Here is a 15844-nt window from a genome sequence, read left to right as displayed (position 1 = left end):
AAGAGGGAAAGTGAGCAGTGCTGGCTATGGGTGGGAGAGCTGTGGTTGGTGGTGCTGAGGGTTCCAGACTCTGTGGGGTGCAGGGTCACTGGGTGAGGAGCTTTGAAGATGAGAGGTCTGAAGTTTGCTGGGTGCTGCTGGAGGGGGATGAGGGTCAAGACCATGAAGTCTTGGACAAAAACCTTCCCTTCCTCCGTCTCCTCCCTCCCTCATTAAAATTATTCAGACTTCTGGGAAGTAGGTGAAGGAGAAAATCTTTCCCTCCCTACTTCTCACAGCACCCTGTCGGCCCCACATCCTACTTATGCAGAGCTTCCCTGAAGCTGAGTGGAGAAATGGGAGGAAAGAAGCCGCTGCAGTGGAAGCAGCATGGCAAGAGCAGAAGGAAGCAATCTTTTCTCCCCATCCAGCGTTTCACCCCATCTCCAACACCCAGAAACTCCTAGCCCCATGTCCCAGCAGCCCCACCACTGCCAGAACACCCAGCAACTCATCCGGGACCAGTCTGGACCTACCTGCTCCCCGCTAAATGGACACAACACTGATCTACTTTCAGAAAGCTTTGCCCTGCACCACCCACTTACTTATCAGCGCCCACTCTTTTAGCAGCCCTAACCCAGAGACCCCAATCCACTATGCGTCCACAGCTCCCAGCTCTCTTCACCCAGCACCTGCCACACGCACCACAGATTTAGAAATAACTGTGTTCCAAAGAACTATGGGATGGATTGAGGTCATGAGAGGAAACAGCAGCTTATTTTGAGTTCATGGGTAGAAAAAGTTGAAAATCCCAGATTCAAACCCTCAGAAGCTTGGGTGAATTTAAAATTCCAGTCTGAATTTTGCACATCTAGCCCACCTACCATGCTAACCAGAAAATTATCTTAGATCAATAAAATCTCAAGGGGACAGAGGTTTGCAGAAGCCTGGTGGGATAAAGAGAATGATGTTGCTCGCTCTTGTTTAAGGCGGCACTAGGGATGGATGAGTATAAGCCATACCTCATGTTCCTGGGAAATCTAGTAAGCGATAACATGCCAGGCAGTTTGCACTACTTAAACAGAGGAAGAGAATATTCATGTTGACTCTAGTTTACAAGCATCAAAAATGCTCCTTAATTTTAACCAGATTATAGTCTATTTTGGCATAGGAAAAACGTGATTGCTAATTTATGGTTTAAAAATAGCTAGCTAGTGTAACAAACCATGAGTGCATACAAACGCACACACAGTAGTTACTAGCCGGATCAAACATGTGATCCTCATCTCAAAACCACATGATCCTTCCACTTGAGCTAAATAACAACCACCACCATAATAGACAAATAACTCATAGCTGGGCGTAGTGGTAGTTGTTGAGGCCTGCCACTAGAAGGAGACATGGTCAAATGCACTAAATTAGTGTATTTCAACAAGAACACACTTATCCTGCTAATAAACTATTTGAAAGTAAATATTTCTCAGAAGGAAACTCTAAATTGCAGTTTTTTCTAATTTATCAAATTAGGATATACAGTATTGTTATGGTAATTAAAAGCCTCCAAAATAAATTGGCTTTTTTTAATGATTTTTGTTTTATCTGGTGAAAAATTATATAGCTCTCCCTTTACTGTGAATAAGACATGCTCACAGTCTGTGTGGAACTGATTTAATAATGAATAGAATTAGGAAAAATACTGGCGAACAATTGCATGGCAGGGACTCCTAAACAATGATTTAGGAGTGAAAATCTAGGTCTGAGGGGGAACAGCTCACTAGTTTAATTCTAATTTCAAGACAGATGTCTGTAATTGTGTAAGTTCCCCGTGGGCCAAAACATTGGCTGACTCCTTAATCAGGTCTGTGCTTCCTTTGTACATTAAACTGAATTTAGCTTAGTTTAATTCAAAGTCATATTAATCTTTTTATTCTTAGGTATATCAAATAAAACAATTTGAGATATTTTGGTGTGGGGAGGAGAGTAGGATTTCCTGGGAATGTGATTTTCTGCCTGTACGTCCACCAATGACGTTCTCAAGGTTTCAGTGACCTCATTGGCAAAAGGCTGGACATGCCCTACTCTACAGAGCCATTCAGTGCCACTTTAGAGAATAGGAAGAGAGCCTGTGAGTGACAGAAGGCACTCCCGCTCTGCAAGGATGAGCATGTTGTCTCCACAGTGCCCAGCCTTGGAATAGAAAGACTAAAGCTCAGGACATCATCTCTAGTTTCCAAGGTGGCTGACTATTGGGCCAGATTTGTGTATTTAGTGTTTGGAGTGTTATTTTAAGTGCACTCAGCAGGGCATTTATGTGGGATGTTATTTCTTCCTCTGAAACTTTTCACGACTGACTTGTCAATGCTGAGGAAACATGTTATTTATGTGAGAATAAGATGCAAGACCCACAATAGAAAAGAAAAAGAAGCAGGGCCCCAGAGAAGCCAGCCTAAACTGGCTCAGTGTTGATGGGGACTTGAGAAAATGTATTATTATTTATTAGTTTATACACTAATGATACTCTACTACTTGTTTAAGTTTAGAAATTGCTAGAGATGTGTCAGAGCCACGGGTTACTCCATAATTGTCTGTTATAGGGTTTCTTGTACCTTCTTCTGAAGCATATATATTCTATCCATCTGTTTTATATTGTCACCCATCACTGTAGTATCTGAAAACTTTAAATGTAAAGTAGATTGGCAAGAACAAAGTCCCTAGTGGATTTCATGGAGTCTCTGCCTCTTCCCCTTTTGGGACTATAAAAGCTCTGCTTGGGATAAAGTTGTATTGTGTGTGATTGATTTGTCTGTTAGTATGACAGGTAAGGAGGTTGGGGTTTGCTTGTTTGTTTTTAAGGTGCTGGACTAGATTGATCAGTGATCTGATCCAGTATCACAATTCTGATACTCTACAAAGTTTGGATCCAGATCTGAACTTCACCTGAATTCAGGGTTGTTTATATCGAGAGTTTTTATTCTGCCCCGGATAGAGATAGGTACAAGCCAGGAAGTTGAGATGTTGATCAAAATTTCTCGAAAGATCAGGGGCATTTGGATCCAGGATTCTGGTTCAGGTCTCTCTAGCGGTTCTCTTAATATTTTGTATTTCTCTTTCCCCCATTTTTCCTAGATACAGGAACAAGAAACAAACACAGAAGGCTTTATGCAAAGATATAAGAAACAGTGTACAGACCCTGAAATAAATGAGAGTTTCATTTTCATGACTTCTCCAGTAAGGGACATCGCAACAGCCAGCCTTCCAGCATTGGATATGATCAGCGGTGAAAATGGATTACAAACAGAACATGTGACTTTACAAAGCTGTATTGCTCACAATGTGCCCCATGATCAGAGAGATAGCGATCAGCAACAACCATGTGGGGAACAAAGAGTTAATATTACAAGTAACAATAATATTTTTTAAATCTCCTTCTGAAGCATCGGGGATGGCCACGGCTAGAGATGGGACATTGGACGGGGAGGGGCAGGGCTTTGAGGTGGCACTGAGCACTCACTCTCTCTCAGGATGCTTAGCTGGCTGGTTCTTGCTCCCATGGTCAAGGTCTAACTGATCATCATATGTGGGTCAGGAAGGAATTTTCACCCACGTCAGACTGGCAGTAATCTTTGGGGAGGATGGGAGAGAGGGGTCACCTTTCTCTGCAGCTTGTGAGTGCAGGTCACTTGCCAAGATTATCTGGGTATATCTCATGTAATCATTTTCCTGCCATTGCGGGGGCATCACGCTCTGGTGCACCTGAGTCCTTCCTATTCTCTGCCTGTGGCACATAAGTCTAATCTCCTGTGGGCTGTAATACTTTGGTCTTATTTTGGTTGTTGGGTTTAGCGTGCGGGTGCCGGATGGTGGCCTGTGGTATACAGAAGGCAGAGCCGTCCTTAGGCATACACAGCACACGCCGCTGTGTTGGACATCAGAAAATTTGGCTGCAGTGCGGACTCCTCTCCTCTCCAGCCCATCTCCTGTGCTGGGCCAGCAGGCTTCTCCCCGACCCGACCCCTGGCCCTTCCCCTCCGCCCACTCACTCACTCAGCCAGCTGGCTGAGAGCTTCAGGTCGGGCGCGGCCTCATGGGGCCAGGAGCAAAAGTTTGCCTGTGAGTGAGCAGGGGGAGGCGGGCCAGGCTGGGAACAGAGTGGGGAGTCAAGCTTAGGAGGTAGAGCCAGGCACGGGACTTCGGGGAGTGGTGGGGTGGAGGAGGAACCAGGCTGGGGGTGGCTGGGGGGAGCCGGGCTGGGAAGGGAAAAGAGTAGGGGGTGATTTTTGTCTGGCTTAGTGAGGAAGTAGCGAACACGCTAGGGCCTCTTGCAGAGCAGGCTGGTGGCCCCGGGGGAGAGCAGCTGTTCCGAGCAGGCCCACACTGTACCTGCCCCTCTTCTGCCCATGTGCCCTGCCCCGCCGGCAACTCCCTGCAATCTCTCTCCTAGTCTCCTTTTCACTCCACCTCCCTCTTCTCTGAAGTTTAAGCCCAGATGCCGAAGATCCTCTTTGGATGGTCACCTTTTCCTCTCCTCCCTTCCCCAGCAGGGATCAGCAGCAGACACAGGCCAGGAGGAGGGAGAGGCACACACATAACCAGGCTGGGGAGGAGGGAAAGTTAAATAGGAAAAAAAGAAGGTGGCATTTGCTTTTCCTGCCCATTCACAATATTCTCGTGTCAACAGTAGGAAACTGACACTAAAACAAAAGGAGAAGGGGAACGTATCTGGAGCAGAAAAGCAGCAATCAGGGCTGCAGAATGCAAGGGAGGGCACAACATCTTAGCTGGGGAGGAAGATGGACTCGCACTTGACAAGGCTGGAGTAGCTGAAAACTTTTATTTAGGGAAAAGGGACATGATTTTTTTTCTTGTGGATCCAAATATCTCCAGGGCTGTCTCTCAAGCTGGTAGCATTTTGAAGGAGGGAGAGTTCTAAACAGTGCAGAGTTGAGTGGGATTTTAAAGGTCCCTTCAAGAATGCAGCACTTTCTTCCTCACCCGTGGGAAAAACCTTTAAAAACCGCCTTAAATAATCCAAAACAAGAGCCACTGTTCAAATGAGACTTGGCTGCTTATGGCTCCAGCCCCACTGGTGAAGCATTGTTGAAACTGCATGCTGAGTTATACCCAGGACTGCATGCTGAGTTATACCCAGTACAATCCCACTGAAACGTGTGTGGCAACCAGGTGTGTAAATCAGGGCAGAAAAAAAGACTGGTGCCTGAATATAATTCCTTTTCTTATTAAACTGCACATCCCAAGCACCTCTTTACTTTTCAGGATTAGAGGAAATGCTCTATTTTAGGGAGAATGAAATGCCATTTGGGAGTTGATGGCCCAGAGGGGTGGCAGACAAGGGCCTGGATGAGGGCTGGACTCAGCCATTGGTATCAGCTATTTCCTTTTTTGTCATTCAAATGGATTTTGGGTCATGGCTGACATCCCAGCCATCATGTAAAATGCTTCCCTGTGGCCTTTTGATATGCACACAGGGGTATCTCACTGCCAAGTCCCTGACCTAGGAGGTGAAGGGAGAGGGAAGGCTGCAGGGTGATCTCCCACCTCCATGCAGCCAGTGTCCTATGCTTGCCACTGTCATGCTGGAGTCTTCACGTTTATTTATTGACATTTGCAGAATTTTAAAATATTGTGCACAGAATTTAATTTTTTGGTGCTGACTTCCCTCAGGAATATGAGGTGCTGGGCAGCTGGGGGTGTGTGTGTGAGAGGGGCGCTGGGCAGTGCAGGGGGCGGAGAGGTCTGTAGGTGGGAGATTGTTCGGCATAGGGATCTGTGGTGGAGATCTCTGGGTGAGGGGCCACTGGGCATGGGGGTTGCTGGGCATAAGGGGGGTGGGGGCACTGGGCAGGATGGCAGTGCAGTGCAGGGGTTGGGGTGAAAGCAGCACAATTAAACTGTTTTTAATAAAGTGCATGTGGTAAGTTTTCCAATACTGTAAGCTTATGTTTGCGTTGCTAAGAGCAAGTTGGGCATAGGGGCCCTAGTTTAATAATACTGTGTAGGACCCCATAAATCCTAAGGGTGGCCCTGACAGAAGGTCAGACTAGATGATCTAGTCTAGTCTGTTCTTAAACTCTATGATTCTATGATGTATTAGCTGTTTTCTACCGGATTACTGATGCTATTACTAATAAGCAAGACCTTTTATGTGCTGTTCTGACTCCTACAGAGCTAAGTGATGGCCAAGGGAACAGAGGAAAAACATGTGGTGCTCATGAGAACAGTGATACAGATACCGTCTATGATGAGCCATGTAATGAATATCTGCCCAAAGCAAATTGCTGTGCAATTCTGGGCTCTGTGGAACCTCAGTGTAGAGACTCTGATTCATCGTCAGCACATGACAAGCTATTGAAACCTCTTTATGAAGAGGATTCAGACGACCACCTCACATGGGAAAACAGGAAGCTTGAGAGCTTAGAAATCAGTCCTGCAGTTGTCAAAGCCACAGTAGTGAACTTTATCGGAGAGGCCAGTACTGAACATTCTGCTGCAGTAAATATAACAGAAGACAATGAAGCTGTCACAGTACTGGCAACTGGACGAAGAACAGCAATGGAGGGTTGCAGTGATTCTGATAGCCTACTAAAACCAGATGAAGTGTGTAGCGGCACAGCCATAAGAAACACTTCTCTCAGACAAACTGGAGAAACAGACGGTATGTGCCTGGGCTCGAGCACTGGAAATAAAATAGAAGAACCATCCACTCATGTTTTAATAAATGATATCTTAAATGCCGAGGTGTGGTTGGAGGAGAAGCCAAACAAAACATTAACTGATGATAATGGATCTATTCAAATGAGTGCTGCCCAGGAAGGAAATCTTGCTTCTAATAATTCTTTCCAGTCTCATGATGCAGAATCTCCTCCCAGATTAATAAAGGCTCAAAGTAATCTTTTAGAACAAGACCAAGAACACCTAACTTACATACCAGATAGTTACATTCGTCAATTACCTTATACGGAACAGAATATACATTTAATAAATGATCAGATAATTAAATGTATAGATGAACTAGCTACTAAAGACTCTCCTGTTATACAGAGCTACCCAGAAATAAAAGATTGTGTTTATCTCCCTGATCTTGTACAAAAAGAAGATTTATCCAGTAATTCCTCCTGTGAAACTATCAATCAATTTACAGGTGAAAAATACTCTTCTGTTAAAGAAGTCAATAAATGTTCTGACGAGAATTTTCAGGAAAAAGGAAATGAATCAGACCTGAATGTACAAAATGACAGTAACTGTAGCACTTACCATCTTTCAAGAGATAATGACAGTAAAGATTTCCAAAGTGTTTCTGATGCACAGGACTGCAGTTACATTATACAGCTACATAATTTAATTAGGAGTCCTGAAACTGTAACATATGAGGACAGACTGAAAAATCCAGATCAAGACAACAATAAGACAGAGATAGGTGTGCAGCAGGTGGTGTTCAAGGCATTGTCTGAGGAGCAGTTTTTAACTGAAATTTTATTAGAAAAACCAAGAGATGAAGAAAACAAAATGGGTAGAGAAAAGAGAGATCTTGGAATAGATGAGGTACAAAATATTGCAACTTTAGGTGTCCCAGGACTGGACAGCATTTCAGAAATTCAGCCTTTAGTTTCTCAGCACAGAGCATCAGAAGGAAATGAAATTATCCTTGACCATGGTTGCAAGATTGGGAGAAAGTTAAGAATGGACTCTTCAGCAGGTTCCACTTATGAATCTGGGCCGGTGGCACCATTTAGCTTCTTTCAGCCTATAACATGTGTTGGGAATGAAAATAATAGTACTGCAAGTCAAGACTGTAAAGATGTTGGTGACAAGGTGGATAGTTCCATCCTTTGCACCCAACATACGAACTTACGAGAAACTTTATCTGTCTCTTTAGAACCTATGAGCCAAACAGAAGGATCCAGTATCAACACACTGGCAAAGGGATACTCCAGGGTAGAAAGCCTAGTGCAGTCTGAATCCACACAAATGGTAATTAAGGGGAATGAAAATTTGAACAAGTTGGGAACTACACCTGAACTATTGCAGCGTCAATGCCCTAGAACAGCTGAAGAAAACAAGGATGAAACCAACTTGTGTGAAAAGAAAACAGAACAAATTCAAGAAGCCATTGAATATAGCCTAGGTGAAGGTGAAGTGGAGCCTTATATGCGTGCCTTGATTACTCCAGAGGAAGAAGAACATATTACAAGTTATTGTACTGGACAGTCCAATCCATCCCTGACTCCTTCCGCTCAGCAAATTGGAACACCCTGTAATACGTACAGGGGTGGAAATACAACTAACTCTACTGAACATCATAAAACCAGACAATTCACGGCTGGCAGGAGTCAAAACATGATTGCATCAGACCGTGTAACAGGGGGTTTAGTTAGGCTCCCAACATATGCCTCAGAAAACAGCCAACATTTCCAGGAGGAGCTGCCACAGAGCAAATCTCAGCAGTGCTCTTTAGCATTGACCACAGCTGATCCATTCACACTAAGAGAAGAGAGGACAAAAACGCAAGAAGGGTCAAAACCCTGCAAGCCCTTACTTGTTGGGCCTGAGGACATTAAGTGTCAGCAAGAAACAGCAAACAGTGGACATTCGGCTGATGGGGGTAAGAAGAAAATGATGTCAAAGGTGCTGTCTAAGAAACCCCGACTAGAAGCAAAGGAAAACCTCAGCAAGAACTCCAGTTGCATTAAAAATGCCCTGAAAGCTAATGCAGGCATAATTCAGAGGAAAGAGAGGGAAGAGCAAAGAAAACTACCTGCTAAAAAAACCAACAAAGGTAGGAGGGAGCTGTCTCCCTATTGTTGATTTTTTTTTCTTTCACATCCCTCAGACTACAGTATAAATTTCAAAGAAATTTCCAACACACCACAAGACTCCTTCAGCTAAACTAAATCAGCTAGAGATGTCATGCATTAATGTATGAAAATGTCCATTCTCTGAAGTAATAACCACTACTATGCCATGCTGCAAATCTGTTCAGTCCCTGGCTCCCCTTAGATGATAAATGTATCATATTTTATTAATTTTTATGCCTTTTATAATGTAGTTTCCTCTGTTCAAGTCAAGGCTCAGGAACATAAAGTACATTATGATTATTCCAACAGAATCCATGCAATATAATAGCAAACACAGTAGTATCATGTTATTCTATTCCTGCAATGGGTTGGTTTCACAATTGTGCCACCACCCTGTGTGTCCCCAATATAATTATACTGTGTTGGGGACCTAAAGTGTTTATACTGCTGGTAACCTATTACTGTTATTTATATAATGCTGTGGATATGCATAACACTTTGCAGAAATGTAAGATGACAAAAGGCCCAATTCTGCGCTTGCTTACACCAGTATAAATCCTGAGTGACTCTGCTGAGTCAATGAAGTTAAACAGGCATTAAACCAGTGTAAATAAAATGAGAACCAGGCCCACAGTTTCTGTCCCAAAGAGCTTACAATCTGGAAGGATAAAACACAAAATGGCAGTAGCGTAAAAGCAACACAATTAAGCATTTATGGTCAATATAAGATTTTGCTGGGTCCAAGCTTTTCTTTTCATTTTTTAACATTATATTTCACATTCCTGTTGTAACACAAACTACATTTAAATCATTAAGAGGTAAGGCATGAGAGCAGGGGTGGAGAGTGACTGGAAGGAGGCTAACAAGCTGTTCAAAGATTCTAAGCAAGCTAGCAATCTGTTTGAAGGCTCTACAACTAAGACCTAGGTCGACCTAGCTACATCACTCAGGGTTGTGACAAATTTCAGAGCCTGGGCAACGTAGCTAGGTTGACCTACCCCTCACTGTTGCAGCTAGTTCAATGGAGGAATTCTTCTGTCAACCTAGCTACTGCCTCTTGGAGAGGTGGCTTACTTGCATTGATGGAAAAACCCCTTCCGTTGACGTAGGAAGCAACTACACTCTCTGCTTTCGCTAATCACTTATTTAATTGAATGCATTCCTGTGTTTATAGGTGGTAGAACAGATGTCTTCTTTGCATGACAATGTTTGTGCTAGCAATGACCATAAAAGGGGATTAAGGGAGATGTGCTGTAGCAGGCACAATAAATGACTAGTTCTGATTGGGAACTTTGTGCAGGGAGGTCTGTTGTATAGCTGCAGTCCTGTCAGTGTCTGTAATTGACAATGTAGGCAAACCGGAAGTTACAAGAGGGCCTAGTGCATTAAGAAAGGGGGAAGGATTTGCCCAATCCTCAAATAATGTCGGCCATGTAGAATGTAGGTACTAAAAACATCTGTTTGGGTTCTGTATATTTCAGAATAATATTTAAATGAAATATTATTCAGAGATTGTTCTGCAAATGTCCAAGCATACAGCAGACTGGGCAGGTTTTATACATCTGCATCTGAATCACTTTGATTTAAACCTATGGTTACTACATGGAACTAACATGTCAACAGTTAGTATACTATTGATAATGGGGCGAATCAGTTCTGGTGTAGTAATTCTCTTCTTTTTGGTCCATAGAGGAATGGCCTGTGGTTAAGACTGGGAGTTAGGAGTTCTAAGTTCTATTTCTATCTCTGTCACACTCTTCCTGCACAACTTTACGCATGCTTCAGTAAGGTACTTCAAGCATGTGCCTAATTTTAAGCTTGTGAGTAGTCTCACTGGCCAAGATTTAAGTGGCTAGTGATTTTGGGTGTCTCAGTTTTGAACACCCAACTTGCAGCACCATAGAGGGGCCTGATTTTCAGAAGTTGATTGCTCAGCACTTTCTGAAAATCACACCTCTTTCAGGCATTTCAAGTTGAACATCCAATAGCTGAGGGTCCCATTATCACTAAACTCTTAAATGTTGGCCATTGACTTCAATAGAGCTACTCACTCGCTTAAAGTTAAGCACATACTTAAGTAACTAACAGAATCAGGGCTTTAGAGGGCAATTCTACTCTGAAACACAACTCTGTAAAAATTTGAGGTTTCATGTTTATTGTTTCTCAGTCATTTCCAGTTCAAATACCCTCAACTTATGAGTAAAAATATGGGGGTTTTGTTTGATGAGGATGATTGTTTTTGTTTTTAAACAACAGCAAACTCCACTTGGAATCTGAGAGTCAGTCTGCTATCTTTCCTCTCTCACATCATCAATAGCAATAAGGATTCCGCTCACTAACTAAAGGAGTTTAGGCAAAATCAGTGCTAGTTGGGTAACCACATTATGTACACATTATTACACCTCAGTGGTACCTGTGCAGCTTTATTATAGTTTAACTGACTGGCCCTTTAATCCGGGAGAAGGTGTGTTAAATAAGAATGTGCTATTTTTACGTTATGACTTTTTGAAAAAATGTATTAAGGCAAAGTTACAATAACGTTTTAACATACTACATTGTACATTACTTATAACTTATTCAGTATTCAAAGAACCTGGCAAACGATTCCAGCTTGCTGGCTGAGGAACCTTCCTTTTCAGAATGCTAGAAAGAGTGACCAAATTTCTAAATACCTATCCTCTTGTTGCCACTTCTCTAGTGTATGTACTTGATGGGAAAGCTTTTCAATTGCATATTCTACTATACCACAATTCCATAAGAGGGATTATGCATTTTCACAATGTACAATAAAAAGTCTAGCTGCTAACAAAAAAGAAGAAATTAATGTGTCCTTCTGTTTAAAATATATTAAGTAAGCAGGTCAGGGGATCTCTAAGAAGCTAGCATTTTGTCATAAGAGGAATCTCTTTAATAATTTCATCCCCAAACCATCTAATTCCTGAACACAACCACCACATGTGCAAGTATATTCCCCTTTCCCCATAACCCTGCCAACAAAGTACCTCCCTAGTAGCAAAAGTATGATGGAACTTACTTAACTGGAGTCCAATGCTATCTATACAATTATTTATTTAAAAAATTCTTTAGGAGCTACACAAATTGTAGATGTATATCCCCTTACCCACGTAGAGACACACTCATCCAAAATAATTTCTTTGTCCAAACCCGTCACCCATCTTTTCATCTGGGTTGTTTTCTTATCAATGTCCTTTTCACTCAAAATTGTATATATTTTAGAAATTAAATATTTTGTTCCTGCTTGCTCCTGCATCAACTCCTCAAATGGGTTTAAGGGGTAAATAGGGCCACCTAATATCCAGATTTCACAGCAAAATCTTTGACTTTCCAATATTGAAAATATGGGATCTTTATATTATTTACATTATTACATCTCTCTTGGTATTATTTCTAATCAGGACCCAAGAACAGCTGTCTGAATTGAGTAATCTCAGCTCTTACCAACAATGAACAGTCTCTTTGATATTTCCTAGGGATATTTTCCTCATTATAAATGAAAATAGCTAAGGGGAGGGCCTTGGCAATAGGAATTTAGAAAATATATCCAACGCTACTAAGGTAGTCTGGATGAATGAGTGATATTCTATTTTTGGTGACCTACATTTCATTTTAACCCATTCATTATAAATAGCTCCAGCCTTATTCTCATTTTACCCGGTGTTTGCATGTTCAATTGTTAACCCAGCAGATCACATTTCTTATTGTGATGCATAATGATAAGCCAAATTAGGGAAAGCTAGTCCATGCCACTTTGTAGGCTGTTACAGAACTTTAAAACTCACCCTTTGTCATTTATGTGTCCATATGAATTTTAATAGTGCATCCTGACATGTTTTTAATGTCATTTCAGGGATACCAACAGGGATGCACTGAAAAAAATAATAACTTTGGGAGGACATTCATCTTTACCAAGGCTACCCTACCTAGCCAAGAAATTTCATATTTGTTCCATTCCTCCAAGTCTTTTATTATTTTATTCCACATTGGAGGGTAATTTGCTTTAATATTTATTCCTAAATATTTTAAATTCTTTTACCCATTTAAATTTATATAGCTGACATTTTCAGGTCCCTTTAAAATGGCAAAGTAGTCATATTATTTTCTGATTCTTAACTGTGGATATTTCATTTCAAGCCCCCAAGTTACTGAAGAAAATCCATGCTGAGCTGTTCCCTGATTGTTCTGGAAATATTAAATTATGCTGTCAGTTTGGGGAAATTCATGAAGACTCCACCGTTACATGGATTAAAGATTCAAAGTTACTAGCTCAAGTGAATAGAAGGTAAGGAGGGATCCTAACTGGTACTTCCTGAAATATTTGTAGATTATCTTTTGAGGGGGAAAATTAAATGGTCCAATGATAAACTCTTGGTGAGAGAACTGAAGTGATATGACTGGGGCAATATACTGACTAAAACAAAATAGTCAGATTTTGCAGAGTGTATTAATATCAGACATTGTTTCCCTCATTCAAGGTAGTTCCAGTCTGCTTGCTTTAGCTGTTTCATATCTGTTCCCATCAGACTGTCAACTACTGTGCAAGATCATGCTAAGGTGAAATTCCAGCAGCTGGGCCAAACAATATAAACAAGTCTGGCTAAGATATGAGAAACTGGGAGATATGAATCTCTGAAACCTAATAAAAGCAGCAATAGGCAGTGAGCAGCTTCTTTGACGAACAGGAGAGGTCACATCTTTTGAACTTAAATTCTGTTTTAAATGGTCCTTTAAACCAGGGCTTTGGAGCTGTGCTCTGGCTCCACTCCAGCTCCAGGCAAAAACCTGCAGCTCCACTGCTCCGGAGCTGCTCTGCACTCCAGCTCCAGGCTCCGGTCCAAAGCCCTGCTTTAAACCGACAAGGGTTGGGTATGAGCAAAAATTACCTGACTCCTTAACCCAGCCAATTAAATTATATCAGGGTGGCTGAGCAGCAGTGTACTGAGAAAAATAGACAATGAAAGCTTTATCTATTCAGAAGAGTTAAGCACCTATCCTTCTGAAAATCCCACTAAGCGTGTGTAGGCACCTAAATACCTTTACAAATATGTCCCTTTGACCCAGCCTCTGAGACTTGGTGCCACTGTTTGTTTGTTTTTTAATTGCAGTGGAGACGTATGCATAAAATCACAGAAATGTAGGACTGCAAAAGACCTTGAGAGATCATCTAGCCCAGACCCCTGCAATGAGGCAGGAGCAACTAAACCTAGACCTTGTACCCCTAGTCTTGTCACCATATAGACAGTATGCTTTTCAGTTTATGGCCTGTCATAGACTGTACACTAATACAACATCAAATACAGTGGGAACCCGATGCTGATAGGGCATCTCTGGGCACTACTGTAATACAATTAGTAAATAATAAAGGTTAAAAGATAGGTATTTGAGCCTGTGGGTTTTGACATCTTGAACTTCACTGTTCTTGGAAAGCAGCCCTTCCAAAAATAGCATTACAGCACTAAGCAACAGTGATCCAAGAGTGACATGAAAATGGGGGTTAGCATAGCTGAGGGCATGTACTAGTAGAGTAACTAAGCAGGTCCACAATACTCACCAGATCACATCAGATGTGCCATTCCTAGCTCCTCCATGGGAAATGATGCTGCAGAGTGCCAAATATATAATATGAATTAAGAGGGAAAGGAGAGAACGGCTGGACAACTTATTACTAGTCCTAAACAAGATCAGCTTTAAATATAGACTGGATGCTGCAGGTGGCTAACTAGGGTGCTCCACTTTACCAGGAAGAGGTGTGTGGACACAGAGTAGTTGCAGTGCAGGCAACAATCCAGGGGTTTATTGCTAAAGCATGAGCTGCATGAGGCCAGATAGCCAGAAAAAACATTTCCTTCCCTAGAAAAGGGTGGAGGAAAAGAATTGGGAAGGGTTGAGTAGTCAATAAAGAGAGGAGGAGAAATCAAGGGAAAGAAAGAGGTAAGGAACCCAGGGAAAGGAGGAGAGATGAGAGGCGACTAGGGAAAAGGAAAAAGATCTGGGGACCCAGGGAAAAGAGATGGGGAATCCATATTGTGTATTCAACTTGGGAAGAGGAAACTAAAGATTATTATTGACCTAGGGCCCCAATTCAGCAGAACACTTACACACATTCTTAACTCTGATTGAAGTCAAGTCAATGGGTGCTCGCACGCATTGCTGAGTAGGGCTGGCCTTAAGCACTTGCTTAAAGTTAAGCATACGCTCAAAGATAAAATATAAGGTGCCAATTCACCAGACTTAGTCTCACACACACAGAGTCAAATTCAGCCCCGATGTCAGCAAGCACAACTCCCTTTGTTCTCATTCATGTCAAAAAGTGGTCCCTACCAATATCCAATACCTATACATGTTTCTTTGGAACGATACACTCTATTTCCATGCAGAGCTGTTCTGAATATCCAATCAACAGTATTTGTTTCTTAGTCTACAAGAAAATATACTTTACATGCTCTGTTAAGAGACTACAGAAAACATTCTCTCTTATGACTGCTAGTGTCATGTTCCCCAATACACATGTCCTGCCTGCCATAGCAGGTTTACCTGTGAAAGCAATATGAATATTGGAAACTGATAAGAGATTCTAATATTGTAATATAATCAGGTTCTGTGTAGGTTTGGTAAAAGTATTGTTTTCTCTCAGGATATGATGAAAAAAAATCTACTAGGCAATACAAAACAGGCTGGATGCTTCCAAGTGGGGGGTTGAAAAAACATATCAAATCTATTCACATCCCCTCTGAATCATGCTCTTTGCAGCATTAATTAGTCCAAAAAATCGGGTGGTTCTGAGTAAGTTGGTTAGAAAAAATGTTTTAAAAGACTAAACTGCAAATGTTAACAACTTCTATTCCAGTGCAGGGGATGATTCGCCAGTGTCTTTGGCAATAGTTCAAACTAGCATAAAAGACCAGGGATTGTATTATTGCTGCTTGAAGAATGTTTATGGAAAGGTGACTGCTGAATTTAACCTGACCTCAGAAGGTAAATCCCAGCACACTGGCTTTCAAGTTATAAGAACAATGACAGACGCCATTTGAATT

General features: G+C 41.9%; 1 protein-coding gene across 1 annotated transcript in view; it reads left to right on the top strand.

Annotated features, from left to right (window-relative positions):
- ALPK2 (alpha kinase 2) overlaps positions 1-15844 on the top strand; it is a 68079-nt gene that overhangs the window by 25110 nt on the left and 27125 nt on the right. Inside the window, 4 exon segments of the mRNA XM_073346082.1 lie at positions 3106-3379; positions 6164-8773; positions 12945-13092; positions 15658-15785. Coding sequence (XP_073202183.1) covers positions 3106-3379; positions 6164-8773; positions 12945-13092; positions 15658-15785 — 3160 coding nt within the window.

Source organism: Lepidochelys kempii, chromosome 5, assembly GCF_965140285.1.
Source record: "Lepidochelys kempii isolate rLepKem1 chromosome 5, rLepKem1.hap1, whole genome shotgun sequence".
Taxonomy (NCBI): Eukaryota; Metazoa; Chordata; order Testudines; family Cheloniidae; genus Lepidochelys; species Lepidochelys kempii.
The sequence above is the reverse complement of the archived record's forward strand: the minus strand, read 5'-3'. Positions and strand labels throughout refer to the sequence as shown.